At 44.6% G+C, this 16,628-nt stretch overlaps 1 protein-coding gene across 1 annotated transcript in view; it reads right to left on the bottom strand.

Moving 5' to 3' along the window:
* The window catches only part of TENT4B (terminal nucleotidyltransferase 4B), a 41,439-nt gene extending 29,667 nt beyond the window's left edge, over positions 1–11,772 (bottom strand). Inside the window, exon 1 of the mRNA XM_085071886.1 lies at positions 11,210–11,772. Coding sequence (XP_084928012.1) covers positions 11,210–11,772 — 563 coding nt within the window. The remainder of the gene's footprint in view (positions 1–11,209) is intronic.
* Positions 11,773–16,628: the final 4,856 nt, after the last annotated feature.

Below are 16,628 nucleotides of genomic sequence, written 5' to 3' on the forward strand. Positions count from 1 at the left end.
GAGGAGGAGGAGGTACTTTTGAACAGCATTTTGGAACATTCAAGGAATACAAAACTGAGCCACAAGCTACTTTTCTACATTTCCTATATCAGACATATTCAAAACTTCTTATGAAAATATCTACAGTTAGCAATTACAGTTAAAACCACAGGGTTGAGTTTGTAGGTTAAATCTCTATTCCCTGAGCAAAATGGACAATGACCCACATTACCTGTTTTGAAACAAGTTTATGACCCCTTTATTACTTGTTAGTGCACTTTGGTGACACTCTGCTACAGTACCAACACAAGTTTAGATGCACTGCTGTCATACCCAGGCAAAACTAAAATCACAGATGTAGTTCTCCCTCTCACTTTCAAATGCTTAAAAGCAACTGCAGTGGGTGCACTTTGAAGGATAAGGAGGAACAATCACACATATTCCAGTTAATGCTACAAGGAATTCTGTCAAAGGAAGGTATTTCAGGTAACTTCTTACTTCAGGAATTGTCATCTTTACAGTAGGGGTGTGCACAGTGAACTATGCTCAGATTAAACAATGCAATATTCATTTTGGGACTCAATGTAGTAATATGGTCCCTTAAAGGTATGTATTAGAAAGTTTTTGCTCATACTCTAATTTGTTCTCATGCTCAGACACTCTTACTGGCAAGGCAGGATGCACAGGTACCAGAAACACCACAGGCTGGGAGCAGTAACTGTAACAAAATACTGCAAAGTATTTTGGAGTCAACGGCCGCCTTTCCTTTTGCTCTGCTTATCACCCCAGGATAGAAAGCTACAAACAATAACAATCAAAGAAGGACACTGCCAAGCAGATCACAGAAAAACGTTCCCTGTGGTCACCTCTATCAGCCCAGTGACAGAGATGCACACCTAGCAGCTTCCACGTCAGGAACTACAAAAAATGCTTCTTCCTCTAACACAGGTGATAGATCTCATCCTTCCAAGTATCTGGAGAAGTTTGTCTCTGACTAACCTTGTGGATCAAATCATGGGGTTTTATCTTCTTTCTTTCCCTGGAAGCTTCAACTAGTACATCTGTCAGAAAACTACCAATATAAGGCTAAAAAGTATTTCACTAAAATACTTCCCATGAGTCCTAAATGTTAAAACATCAATGCATACTGAAAGATGACTTATGAAAGATTTCACAGTACTACCTCAATTGCTGGGTTCTGCTTGGACATTATGACAGAAGAACCAGCACGATGGAAGAAGGGAGACTTTTAATGGTCTGACTCAAACCTACTATCACAAAGGCGACCACTAGAACCCACTCCAGGATGGGGCATCCCTGGAATGGCACACCTCCTCACACCATCCACATGAGCATTGACACATTTGTGCACAATCTTCCAACAAAAGTAGCAAATGTAGAATGAGAGGCTGCACAGAGCTCTCAGAAACACCCTCAAGATTCATCCAACCCACTTGCTGGAGCCAGTCTCTAAAAATAATTTGAGGATTAGGTAAAAGTGTCTCATGTACCTGAATGAAGAATGAGTACAAGTTGTAGCAGTGACCAGTTGTAAGAGAGGGAGAAGAGGGTTGCTGTGAGCTCCACACCTGCAGAATCAACAGCAACTGAAAGAGCACGTTTCAGCATGCCTGAAGCAAGTTTGCTTCAGAGGAGCAAAGGCTGAAGTGAACTATTCCAGCATACAATGGTCAGTGACTTACTGCCTACAGGCAATACCACATCGTACAAAAAACAAGGGAGGATGTTTGTTAACACAGTTATTCTCTTCCTTACTCCAAGGTACTTTTATGCCAGGAGCTGACACTGTTATTGCCATTGAAACTTTATCTTCTACTAACTCTATGTGCCCTGTCACATTTGTCCAGCTTGTAACAAGAGCAGCTTCAGAAGATCACTGGTTCAAATTTAGATAGAAAAAGGATGCCACTGATGTACAATGTAATTACAAGAGCAACAGAAGCAGGACTATACTGTCCCTTCTGCCTCATCTCAAAAACTATCCCGTAAGCAGCAGTTTAACAGCTTGATGAGGCAAACTTCTCTTCCACCTGATGTTGGAAGCAGAGGTACATGCAGAGAAGCTGCTTACCTCAATAACAAACTAGCTCTTCAAGGCAAAAATCAACATGAAAATTTTTTCATGTGAATACCTGCAAAGTATGACTACTACAGTAGTTATTCCCCATGGATGAATGAGCATAAGATACTGAGTCCAAAGCACAACCAGAAGGCTAAGTATATAGAAGATCCTCAAGCATATGAGTTGAATCACCCAACTGAAGAGTGTGACAGAACAAAGCAAAAATTAAATAAAATTAACCTTAGGACCTAATTCTTTCAGCCCAGCTCAATACTGTGACCTAAGACTGTGATCTGCAATCATGACCATTATTCAGATCAAGACAGTTCCTTCACCACACTATGTTTAACTCAATACTTCAACTGGCAGCTGTGGAAAGCTTGCCAACCAGGAGTGCCTCCGAATACATAAGAGATAAAGCCAGATGCAAGGCACAAGTCCTTCACACCATTTTCAGAAATGATATGCATACTTTAGATTAAAGCCAAAATCTTGTTGAGGGATAAGGGGGAGGAATGCAAATGCATGTAAAGGAGTATACTTTTTATAACAACCCCCTTGAAATGAAACAAACAAAAAAACCCCTCAAAACCAGAACAAAAACCACTTGCCTTTTGTAACACACAGGAAAGTATCATCTGTTCCTGAAGTAATACAGGAAGTGAACAGCTCTCAAATTAACAGACTGAGAATTAAGAAAGCTTAAGAAAGTAAGTTCTCACACTTCCTCAGTCTAGCTTAAACACAGCATCAAGAGGTCACACAGGGTCAACAAGCTTTGATTAAGGACTCACTGTCTGCAGACTACACACACCAACACATAACAGTAAGATCAACACCTTAGTCATAACTCAAACAACAGCACAACATGTATGCTGTATTTTAGAGGACATTAAAAGAAGGGTTTATCTATACTTGATATTTGTGAGAGGTTAATGCAAGTTCTTTCAGGCGTTACTGCATCCATAAACAAAGTAATTGTAAGAAAGCACGTGATATTTTCAATGGGTATACTTAAATGTAACTGAAAGTAAAACTATGCTGAGTGAAGGTGATAAGCCAATGCTGCTATTCATCTATATACCTCTCACTTATCATATAATACTACCCTAATTTCCCTGATTTGGAAGTTTCTAGAGGACTTTAATGTTTGAATTTGTCTACTGTCATATTCTATTACATGTAGAATCACAATACTATTTCCTCCACACTGTCTTAACATCTTCAGTACAGTGTTAGCTACTTCTCCCATAAGAGATCACATCGACAAGGCAGAAGAGCAGAGATACAGACACTGACTTTGATCCTAAGCCTCTGCTACCATTGTTCTGTAAAAATCTTAAAAATTGAAATGAAAAAAAAAGCACAGTGTATACAATACAGTATGGTGATGCAGAATTCCACACCATAAAGCTTGAGAAGCAATGTTAGCAGGACTGTGTCTTTTTCACTGAACATCACTTGAATAATTCAGATGTAGTTCTCATACCATGAAGGATGTTATGGGACCATCAGAGAGGCTGATCTGGAATGAGGGCTGCCAAATAATGTTAATTGTCACCCTGGGAGGAAGAAAATTAACAGATACTTTTGCATCCCAGCATAAGACAACCCCAGCCCCAGGGTGGGAGGGCAGCCAGTTCACCCTCACACTGAGCTTCTGCCCTCCCACCCTGAGAGCCTGGCAGCCCAAGGGACACGATCTGTGTGGCTCAGTCTCGCACAGAGTTTGTGACACAGCTTTAAGGGTCAGGAATACAACCATCAAGGACAGGCAGTATCAGAAGACCAGTATTGAATACAGCAATACTGATAGGCTGATTGCACGACTGTGATACAACACACCAGTATCACCTACACAAAGTTACTGAAAAGATTTAAACTGGTGATCTGTAGGGCACAGTTTTGTAAAAACTTGGAAACAAGAGTTCTGCTCCCTTGATTCTTGTCTATCTCTTGCTTTGATATCATAAATTTGTAGTATTGCTGGAAAAAAATCCTGCTGTGTTATCTATTGTTTGAAGTTACAAAATTATTAAAGTTCAAATTGCTCCTGCTATAGCTATTTGTAGCATAGGAAAAAGATCGAGATGAAGCCCATATCGAGTTCACCAGCTTTATTCTCTTTTTCTTGCTTATAGAAATATACCCTTTAGCCCCCATTTTTAGGCAAAGGGACAGAAAGTAACACCCAAATACTCATGACATCTTGAGCACTCTTTGGCAGTTCATCCAAAAAAGATAATTCAAAAAGACAAACACAATTTAAGAACTCTCAGCATGTTGAAATAATGAATTAACATTCCAACTGCCTGCTAAGAACAGCAACAGCATTTATTTGCTTATAATATGCATTATGCAAGATTTTTACTGGTTATGTTGCTCTATCACTACCAGCACACCTCCCTCCCTCAACACAGCACCTAAGCTGGCTCTAGACCACATTCTGCTCCTGCTGCCAGTTTCAGCATCCAGCAAGGAGAGCATACAAACCCACTGTTTTCCATCACATACAACATAAACAAAAAGCTTTGAAGCAACAATCATCTCTGAAATTCTGGCACATGCATGATTTAGGGAGCACATGCACCATATTGAAAGATGTGTTCAGAATTGTCGCATGATGAGGTCGATAAAAAAGAAATATCAAGTATTTCTATTATTGCCTATTCTATTATTTTAATAGTGAAGTTATGCACACAACTTCTGAAAACCACACTTAAAAGTTTTCAAAGTGAATTTCCAAAGTGAAAAACAGACTTTACATTCTAATTTTAAATAAATAAATAGAAATGGTCCAGGAACAAAGTATAATATGGAGATGGTAGAAAAAAGATTGAAGGGGAGAAAAAAGCAGTAATGTGCTCTCATGATACAGGTCTCCATCTATCTGTGTTTCCTACGGCTGACAATATAATACCAGGCTCCCTGAAACTGACCTTATGCTAACAGCCTAACAATTAAAAAAATAACAGCTATAACCCCAACATGGTTTAATATAATACTTATAAAGATTCAGGGTGAACAGATCCTCTTTCTTCAACGCATACTGCTGCATAAAACACACAGCAGCTCTTAGGAATCAGCAAGCACACAACAGGGAATGACACACTCTTCCTATTACTTAATATAGACATCTCTATCTACCAAAAAAAGTCTGCCAAACTTCTGTTCCTTATATAGCCACTCCAAGGTAAATAAGTATCCAAGTCCCACACAGAAGATAAGAATTGGAGAAAACAGAACAGTTCACAATACATCCACCTGCTGTTCCCTTGCACATGTAGAAATCAGCAGCCTCTGAAGTCCTCCTTAAACTGTTTAAACAAAACCTGCCGAAATGTTGGCCCTATTCCAAAATCCTGCAGCATCAAGTAATACTGTTATATAATATTCACCCTATATTCCATAAAGATTTCATCAAACTGCCTTTAGTCCAGCATCTTCATCCCCTAGTAAACCTGCTTCTCCTCTCTCCCAACCCCTCCAAAAGAAGTAATTTCTTACTACAGGAGGCTCTGGGGAAATATCTGGTTTCACTTCCATAAAACCCAGCTGACTGCCTTCAAGAGCTGCACAAGCTGTCACAAGGCTACTGCCAGGACAGGGCTGTGGCATGACTCAGGACAAGACAGAGAGTGACAGTGGATCTCCTCAGACGGGGACAAGAGAAGGATCTGCACTCGAGTCACATCCACGCACTTCTACCTCACAGCTGACACACGCAGCTATGGAGTGAGGACAGAGTACTGCCCTAGGAGGCTTTCTCAGGAAGCAAGCAGATTTATGTCTATGGATTTTTCCCAAATAACTCCTTTTCACATGTGATGTACACAGTGAATTCACCTGCAGCCTACGTTTTAATGTACGTGACTTCACCAAATCCAAACCACATGCAACTACTCTAACAGAGGATGCATGAAGCAGTCATGCACACACCTCCTTGCTGTTTCACCAGAAATCAGAAGTCTGTGCACAAAGGTGTTTGCTACACCTAAGCTAAGCATTTGTACCAAGTAATGTAACAGTAAATCAAGAACCAAACTCGCATTTGATTTAAGCACTTAAGAGTATATGAGGAAAACCAACACAACCAATAAGGATTTTATCAATTTCCCCAAGTCAGGCATTCAGGCTGCTTTGACGTTTTTGCTGGAGGTTCACTGACTTGCTCTGCTCGCACTACACTCAGCTCTGTTCATGCTCCAGCCCTCATGGAAATCATGCTCTCATGGCTGATACCATGCAAGGGCCTGAGCAAACAGAGCTAAGGAGATGCAAGGGTAAGTTATCACATGCGGACGACTTTCTTAATGTGGCTCCATGTCCTCTGGTCAGCTCAAATCTAGGAGAATGGGTTTATGTCTGCCTTAATGCACTTGGCTTCTTTCAAAAAATAAACTAGAAGACCCAAGAAGCTGACAAACTTCACATGGAAAACTCATAATGGAATTTCAGTAGCAAAGACTTACAGCTTTAAGCTATTTTCTTCCCTAAAGTAGTTAAGATTTTATTTCATGGTACCCTCTGCAAGCCTGGACAACATGCTGGGAACCCTTATATTAAATAAGCAGAAATCTGCTCAAGTCTGTGCCAACCAGTTTGGCAGCATGGGAGTGTGTGTGCATGTCTGTGTGCAACACCCTCCTGTGGGGTCACAGGATTCTCTCCCTTTCACAGCTAAGTTTCCATCAGTACTTCAAAACACGTGCATGCAGCATTTCAAAATGCAGTTTTCTATCTAATCCATGTTTCTCCTCAGCAGTACACACCACAAATTTACCTCCTTAAACTCACACATTAACTGAATTCTTGCCTTCGGCTGCAGATTATTGTGAAAAGAGCTCCCTATGGAGTCCCCAAACTCATATCTCCTTCATGGGAACTGTGTAGAAATGGGCTCTTTCCTTTGGAACGAGAATCACACAAACCTACAATAAATAGGCCAAACTTAAGTGCAAGTCTTTATTTTTGGGTTTTGTTGCACTTAAGGCTTCTCGTTTCAGCAGTTCTTCTTTTGTCACCTTTTAGCCAGGCTCAATTTAAATGTGGTGAAAGCTGTAAAATAGTCATTTCAGTATCCCAAATACTTTTTCTTCCTTTCTAATTGTGATACTATTAATATTATTTACTGCTGCCCTTGGGAAACACACAGAGAATCCCATCCAAAACCCCCAACCCACAAATCCTCCTACATACTTGAGTTTTGCTACTAACTGCCCCAACAAGGCAAACCAAATTTAACTCTTCAAAGGCATGTATTAAGTCAACAGTAACATAATACTCATGCTGTAAAACTTTTCATTCATTTTCTGCATTATCTGTTCTTTTCAGAACTCCTGTCTGATGACAGTCTCCAGAGGACAGAAGATATGGAAGCTGATTCTGACTGGTGCAAAGCAACTCGCAGGTAGCACTACACAATTGATTTACAGTGCTATTTCACAAGCCACCAAGTTAGGAGTGCCACAACAAAGCAGAGTACCTGTCATGAAAACACCTGCATTATTAATAGAACTGCAAGTCTGAGAACTTAGACTAAGGAAAAATATTAAAGATAGGCCAGAATACAATGTACACTAACTCCAAGGGAGCAGAAACTCCCTCGTGTTGGATGTCTGTATCTCAGCACAGGTAAATGTTAGGAAATATTGTGCACACTTTGTAAAAAAATCTATCTTGAAATCAAACCAAATAGTGTTGTGCGTTATTTTTTAATTATTTGATTATCTCTCTTATTATATGTGTACATTGCATTGACTATGAGAGTATATTTCTCAATAATTAAAAAAAAAACCCCTTGGAAGAAAAACATCAAGATTTGATTGAAGACTACTTAGCTTTTAACCAAAATCTCTATTTCAACATGTTCACCTTACCTAAATCTTCAGACTGCTAGTTACACACTGTTATGTGTTTACATAATCTGTTCAACTAGCTAAAAATTATAGGATTGGTTTTCCAGACATCAATAGAATTGCATATTCAGAGCTGGTTTCACACAGCCATCCACACAAGTGACATCCTTGCACTGGAAATATGAATGCCACATGTCAGATTCAACTGTGTTTGCCAGCAAATCAGGTCTCATCTTCCTGAAAATGGGACTGTTCCACAGCTCTGTTGTATTCCAAAGAGTCCAAAATTTAAAATTATTAACTTAATAAAATTACAGGATGGTATATAGGGAAAGGCATTGAGACCCATTACTACTTTTTCACAAGAGAAAGATACCTGTTAACATGCAAGGAATGATACAACAGCAATGCTGGTATCTTTTTTTTCCCAGTAACTGCTGGAGCTACTCAACACAATTTTGGAAATATAGATTGGAAATAACAAATTCAAAATATTTACTTTAGCAACAACCTCATTTGCTAGGTTACAAACCTCTCTATCTGCCTTCCTGCCCAGTGTCTCAAGATGCAGAGAGATGCCTTACAGCAGACAGTTGTTAAAGAGAAGCTTGCAGTTGGGAGTGAAGGCACCACCTCAGCTCACACCACAGGCACAGGAGGCTTCACCCAGCCTTGCCAGCAGCCTGTTGGTCACACTGCAACCTTCACAGGACTTAGGCATCGTCTAGGCTTTCCTAGGAAGCTTCAGTTCCTTTTAGAAATTGTTTCCACAATTTTTCATTCAAGATTGTTAGCCAACAGCCTCTAAAAACCTTTGGAATAGCTTTTTAAAAGCAAACTTCCATAATTTAGGAAAAACATTGTAGGGGTGTATTTTACAGACACTCTCCCTTATTCTGCTTTTAACTAAGGAAATAGCTAAAACAGAAGCTCAGCATCATGTAAATATAAGCCACAAACTACTCAGTCAGTGCACATGCAGACTAAGATACCTGAGTATGTCTTGATATTGTTAAAAAAAGTCCACAAGGGGCTACCACTTAGAGTTTGAGACTGATCCCACCAAAATTCAACTCTAGCAACACTTTGAATACTTTGGGACAGTTGTGGTTACTATTGTTATTAATCTCTTGCTGCAGCTCACTCTTGTTTCGCCCCATTATTATTACTATTACTCTCTTATTGAAATTCACCCTTTCCCCCCCGTATCTTCAATGCAGAACAAAAAATTACAAGACAGGGAGAGAGCAAAGGACTTCTAAAAATGTTCCTCAGCCTTCAAGTAAATAAGTTACAAGGCAGAATATAACCAGAGTCCAAAAACTAACTTGCAAAAATTCAGTGCTTGGTATGTTCTACACACATTACTTTTAAGTTGTGTGAAGAAAGTTGCAGAAAGTTCCAAGCTATGGTGACTAAAAAACGTAAAATAGCATACTTCTACGGTGTCATTTGATGAATTATTTTAACCCCAGCACTAAAGGTAACACAGGAGCTGGCAAGAAAACAGAGAGACAGAGGTGGTAAGAGCTTGTCTTCCAAAACAACCAGCAAATTTGAATAGTCATTTTGACAAATTTTAGAGAATAGCAATTTCAGGAGGCAAAGAGGTCATTGCTTTCCTGTGTGAGGGGGCTGAAGGACCCTTAAGTACAAGCTGAGCACATAAAAACTAAATCATGCAACTAAATCACTACCGATTTCTAAAATGAGCTCTACCAGACCTTCAACTGTTACCACACACCTCCGTCATCAAGACCCTGGAGGGTTCAAGGCAAAGGTTATGTTTTGAAAAGCGTGAACTTTACACAAAAAAAAAGATCCACAGAAGTTACCAAATGGCCTTTATCCAGGGCATCGCCCATATCAAAAGCCATCACTGTGTTTAAAAAAAGGGGAGGGCTCAAACCAGTTTTCAGGTAAACAGAAGAGAGGTGACTGCCTGCCCTCCTGTCTCCGTGGGTTCCTGCAATGCCAACTGATGAGACCTAAGCTAACACAAAAACATTAAGTACAAAATATTCAGATGCATGCCATAGTCAGAGATCCATGACAACCATTAATAACTGCACACTGAAACCCACTGCACACTATACATGCACAGAAGTTTATTTCTGAGAGCAGGTGCCTGCCTGCATGCATACCTTCTCTGTCAGGTCTCAGAAAACACACTCCCCGGGAAATTACCTGGTCTGTGCACTTTATTTTCACACCAGCAGATTATTATTGTTTTTTTAAGTTCTAGTCCCTACCACGCATTTGTTCCGCAGGCAGCACAAAGCGTCAGAGGTGAGCTTGACAGCGCTGCGGAGGGCAGGCGTGCTGTGCCTGCCCCTGTGCCTGTGCCTACCCTGTGCCTGCCCCTGCCCCTGTGCCTACCCTGTGCCTGCCCCTGTGCCTGCCCCTGTGCCTACCCTGTGCCTGCCCCTGTGCCTGTGCCTACCCCTGTGCCTGTGCCTACCCTGTGCCCGCCCCTGCCCTGTGCCTACCCTGTGCCTGCCCCGGCCCTGTACCTGTCCTGTGCCTGCCCCGGCCCTGTGCCTCTGCCTGCCCCGTGCCTCTGCCTGCCCCTGCCCTGTGCCTCTGCCTGCCCCTGCCCTGTGCCTCTGCCTGCCCCTGCCCTGCGCCTACCCTGTGCCTGCCCCGGCCCTGCACCTGCCCTGTGACTGCCCCGGCCCTGTGTCTGCCCCGGCCCCGCCGCACGTGCGTGAGCAGCCAGGGCAGCACTCGGCGCTACAGCAGCGACAGCTCGGAGCACAGGGCTGACAGCGGAACGCAGTGCCCGAGGAGCCCGGCGGCACCGGCCGGCAGCGTGGAGCACGTGCACAGGCGGTGACAGCGGAGGACCGGCGGGGCTCCGTCCCTGCGGATAGGCGTGCCCGCTCCATCAGCATGCACACGGGCACCGCCGCCGCACGTGTGTGTCTCCGGCCCCGCGGAGCCACCGCCCCGGCGGGCGGGACGCGCGGCGCAGGGGCTGCCCGGCACAGGTCGCTCGAGCACCGGCGGGGCGCAGCTGTCACCGCGGCCGGGCAGCGCCGGCCCGGCACCCACGGCCCGCCGCCCCTGCCCGGCCCCAGGGACCCGGCCCGGCTCCCTGCGCCACCCGCCGGGCCCGCGCCGCGCCCCAGGTGCCGCGGCCCAGCGGCCCCTCGGCCACCGCTGCCCGGCCCCGGCGTGCGGCCCCGGGGCGGGGAAGGACCTCGGCCCCCGCCTCCTCCTCCTCCTTCTCCAGAGGCCGAGCGCGGCCGGGCCCGGCGCCCCCCTCGCCCGCCCCGCGGACGCTCACCCCACGACTCCCTGGCTGTAGTTCCTCTTCTTCCAGGGGGTGCCGGTGTAGAGCGGCTCGGCCAGGCCGGGCTGGGCGCGGGCGGCCGGCTCGTCGGCCGGGGCGGGGGCGCGGCCCAGCAGCAGGCTGTAGTTGAGCCCGAAGGTGCTGGCCTTGTTGTCGCGCTTCCTCTTGTTGCTGGCGGCGGCGGCGGCGGCGGCGGCGGGCGGCGCCCCCCGAGCGGGCCGGGCCCAGGCGGCGGCCCCCGGGGGCGGCGAGGCCTGGCGGTGCCCGCGGCTGTGCGGGTTGTTGGCGCTCTCGAGCGGCAGGAAGTCGGGCGGGGGGTCGGCGCGGGGGGCGCGGTACATGCCGGGCGGGGAGGCCGGGCCGGCCGCGGCGGGGGCGCTCTGCTGCTGCTGCTGTTGCTGCTGCTGCTGCTGTTCCTGCTGCTGCTGCTGCTGCTGCTGCTGCTGCTGCTGGAAGTAGAGGTTGCGGACCCCCTGCGTGGTCTCCCAGATCTGCATCCACAGGCGGTTCGAGGGGCCGAGCTGCTCTGGCTGGAACCAGGCTATCCGGGGATCCATCAAACGGGGACCCACCCCGGCTGATCCGCTCCCCGCGCCGCGCCGGCCGCCGCCGCCGAGACCCTGTCAGCGGGTCCCAGCGCTAATGGCGGCTCCTATGGAAGGGCAGCTCCGCGCCTGCCTGCTCGCTGCTGCCGCCGTCGCTCCACAGCCCCCGCCCCTCCTGGCGAGCGCGGCGAGGCGGGGCCGGGCCGGGAGAGCCGCCGGCACGCGGGCCGCGCGCAGCACGGGGGGCGGCAGCGCCCCGGCCTCTCCCCAGCCTCTGCCCGGCACCCCGCGCTGCCCCCGGGCCGGGGCGCGGAGCGGAGCGGGGCCCGGGGCCGGCGCCTCCCGTCCCGGGACGGCCGCCGCCGGCGCGCAGCGGCCCCGCGGCGCAACAGCCGCGCTCCGAGGCCGAGCCCTCGCACCGGCCCCGCGGGCTCCGCTCCGCTGCTGCCAGCGCGCCGGGCTGCGGCTCGGGCACTCCCGGCCGGCGTGCCCTATCCGCACACCCACGGCTGCCGCTGCCCTCCCCTCACACTCTTCGGCGACGCGTACGGATAGTTCAGCGTGTTCCTGCCTTTCATTCGGCACCATGGAGGAGGAAAGGCAGCCTAGGTACAGCCTTTCCTGCGGATGGAAAAATACAGCACACGCACAACACCCCAAACAGCAACACTGAGTAGTACCAGTTCTTGTCAGACTCGGTTTTATTTTTAGTGTTTTCATGCTACAGCCTTAAAACATCTTTAATATCAGCTACAAAGTTTCCAGCATAAAGGGCCTGGTGCTTCCCCCACTTTCAGAATTGCATGGGAGATGATTTCTCGTTAGGAAGCTGGAGGTGGAGGGTTTAGAATTAAAAAGTCACATTCCACTTGCAAGCAGTCCATGAAGTGAAACAGTTTGTGAAGAAGACGACTTAGCACCATTTCCTGGTGACAACCAAAGACTGAAGTTCTGGCTTCTCCCCACCATCCCAGAGCAGAACATACTGTCCTCAGCACTCCTCTGTTGTGTCACAGCGTGTCTGATCTGCATTGCCCAAGAGAAAATGAACCACAGCAAGACGGTGAAATTTGGGGGTTGAGTTGACAAACTTAATTGCTTTGAAAATTAGGACCTGTACCTAAAACTACTACTGAAAGCCAAGTGGAAACTGGTGGGACTCGAACACGTCTTGGAATTGGGGAATAACCACTATTTTCCAAACCCCACGTTCTTCAATTATTCTGAAAATTACAAGCGTAGCAGGAAAAGGTCACAACAAGGGTCGAAATTATGTTCCCTGCACATCAAAAATTCAAATAAAAAGGTTTCAATTAATAAACATTTTTTAAATGTAACAAAGAAAAGTGTAAGTCAGATGAAAGATTTCATGTTACCCTTATAGAGGTAACAGCAACAGGAAAAATAACTGATTTCTTTCCTTTTTTTTTGTTTTAAAAAAGCTAATTCTGCAAAAATCCATTATTTAACCTACACTCATAGCACATAAATGCCAACAAGTTTTCTACAGGACTGAGGAATCCTGTCAATTAATGAACCTCAGTAGCAACCCTAGTCCCAAGCAAATACAGCCAGGACACAACAGAGGTGGTAGAGTAACACAAATGCTTTAGATTAGCAAGTATGCCCAGGGGGGCACAAAAAACAAACAAAACCCATACTTTAATATGGTCGAATTGTTTTTTTTAATTACCACTTTGAATTTTACCTCTTTTATTTACTAAAAAGAGAACTTCCCAGAAAAGGTTATTTAGAAACATCATGCAATTACTAGTTGAATCAGCCAGTTGTCCATTAAGTTCTGAAGTGCTTTTCACTCTCTGTTTCAAGGGGCAGGGAGGGGGAAAGAGGCCAATGCAATATTCCTTAAAAGTTTTTTTAAAAAATTCACAGGTCAGAAGAGAAAGAAAACAATTCTCAATGGGATTTCTATGATAGGAACACAAAACCAGAAGGTTTACTGAAGGCCCAACACGTGTTTCAGTGTGGTGCAGGGATTTATGTGAACACCTCACAACACCAGGGCTGCATCAAGACCCTCATTGTGAGAGCATGCAGCAGCCACAATCATTCCAACAGTGCACAGATTAGTACAGTGGGATCTTAGTTCAGTTCCCAAGCAGTTTGATTTAAACCCATAATGTAACAGTAACGGAAGGAGTTCCTGACACCCTGATTTGAAAGAAAAAAGCATCTTTCTATACCCTCATGTGTGCAAGCCTCAAACTATGCTTTATGTGGTCACTGAATTATGTCTGTATGTTTGACAAAATGCCCCTCAGAGAAACAAGAAACTTACAGAAATTATACAGAAACAAAATGAAATTAAAGGGAATTGACTTAAGTGCCTTCAATTTTTCCCAGAAGATACAAAAATTAACAGTTTTATATTATCTGAAAATTGGACTGTATAAAACCTCACTGCTCAAGTAAAAGGTTCTTCAAACAGAAAGGCTCACCATGTATCAGCCCTGGTGGAAAAACTTCAAGTTCCTTAATCTGCTGTGTCTGTCAGAGACCTCAGATTTTGCCAATTATTTTAACAGCTTGTCCAGCACAAACTATAAATAGATTGTTTGCTCAAGTCACCTGTGCCAGAAAGGAACAATTACATTATTTTCAATTACCACTACCATTGCCTGAATTGGAATTTGCAACAGCAAATGTAAGGGAAGATGTTTCTATCCAATCCTCGGGAATGTTTTTATTGAAAATTTAAGGAAACAGAACTTGAGTTTATGGGCGTTTTTGGTTGGTTGTTTTATGTTAATATTCCACAAGACATGAATTTCATTCCTAACACTTAAACTACAAACTAATTTTAAATTCATTTGTTCTCCAACGCAGTTCTCATTTTGTAATTTTACAGTGCTCTTGTTTTTTTTCATATTTGTCTCTCAAAATACAACCATCAAACCAAGCCGAGCAATAGTGGTTGAAGTTATCCTTGTTCCTCTGAAAAGACAATCTTAAAAAAAAAATTACCTTCAACATACACCATAACCCCCAAAAAGTTGAAACTATTAACTTGACTGTGTATACAGTTGTCTTCCAAATGTCAAGGCACGATGTATAAAAAGTACTTCACAACAAAGACACATTTAAATCTTGCCACTTGTTTCTTTTCATAGAGAGCAAGAATAAAACCACACAAATGATAACTCATTATTTCCACAGCTGGGGATTTGACATTTTACAGGCTGCAGAAACCAAGGCAGCAGAAAATGCTCCTGAACAGAGCAGGTGACCCATAGGCCCCTTCACACTCTACATGATACCACAGAACAAGGTAAATTCAGCACCTATTTTGGTATTACATCTCCCCTCAGAGCCAGTCTGTTGAGCTCAGTGCCAGACAAAGACACAAGTAAAGCAGCAATCCATACTTTCCAAGGACTGTGGTTTTCAACTGAAGCACAGACAGACGATGCCTTAGGGACCAGAATAAGCAACCAAATTCAGATACCTGTTTTGATACCAGTCTTATCTGTGTGATTAGATTAACTGATGAAGATCACTTACATCTATTTAGTATCTATTTACTTATGCTACACACTGGCTACATCAGTCCAATTTCTGCCACCCTCAAAGCATCAAGATCCATCTTTCCCTTTGTAAGCTGTCAAGGGTCGTGTCTTTGTCTGAAGCTTACCCTAGACCTATTAAACCAGTGTTCAAAGAGCACCCAAAACATTTGATTTGCATATTATCATCACTCCTGTTGCTGCTTAGTTTTCCTTAGTTGTGTTCAAACAACTTTTGTAGCTCCAATTTTGTAGCTTAGCTTTTTTGTACATGTATATCACATCTGGCTTTAGTCCTGATCTGACACTTTAAATCACTCATAATTTGCCTTGTCTTCCATAGATGAATTCAGATTCTTCTTTAAGGGATATGGTTTGTACTATGCACCAATCTCATTATGAAAATATTTTTTCAAGACATTCAACTGATCAGTGCATAACAAAAAAAAAAAAAACAAAAACAAAAAACAACCCCAAAAAAACCCCAAAACCACAAAACAAACAAACAAAAAAAACCTGTGTGCATTTCAATTGCCAGAATAGTTTAAGATCTAAATGTCAGTGTGTTTTTTCACTTGAAGGAAAAAAACCAGGGTCTGATAGATTCTATTAAGAAAACCATGTTTTCTAGTGGATGCTCTATCTTCTGTGTATTTATCTGCAACTTGCAAACCTGAAACAAAAAATAACATACTTTGGTTTTCTAACAGTCCCCAGGAAACGGATTCTGGTTGTTAAACTTGGAAAATGCAAAGTCCTACACTTGGGACAGAGCTTTTGACTGAATGAGCAAAGGGCAGCTTTGGAGAGAAGGACCAAAGGGTCCTGGTGGACAGTAAGTTGAAGTCAGCAGTGCACCCTTGCAGTGACAACAGCTAACAAATAACAGGCTGCATCCGCAGGAGCATGGCCAGCAGGACAAAAAAATCAATTACTTCTCTCCATTCAGCACCTAGTAGATCACACCTGGAGTTGTGTGTCCAGTTTCTGGCCCTCTGTACAAGACACAGTAGGGCAGGTCAAGCAGAAGGCCACTAAGATGGTTGGAGGGCAAGAGGAGAGGGCATACAAGGAACAGCTGAGGGAGCTGGGTTTATTTGGCCTGGAGAAAAGGGAAATATAATTGCTGTTTTCAGCTGCCAAGTGGGGGTTACGAGATGGAGCCAGACTCTCGGTGGTGTGCAGCCAAAGGACAAGAGGCACATTTTGCAGCAGGGGTAAGTCCTACAGGGCACAAGGGGGAAAAAGGGAAAAAAATGTGTTTCCAGCAACAGCAGTCAAGCCCTGGAAAAGGCTGTCCAGAGTTGCAGAACTTCCATTTTAGGAGATGTTCAAGGCCTAGCA

This window comes from Lichenostomus cassidix, chromosome 11 (genome assembly GCF_008360975.1).
Source record: "Lichenostomus cassidix isolate B80296 chromosome 11, HeHo_3.0, whole genome shotgun sequence".
NCBI classification, from domain to species: Eukaryota; Metazoa; Chordata; class Aves; order Passeriformes; family Meliphagidae; genus Lichenostomus; species Lichenostomus cassidix.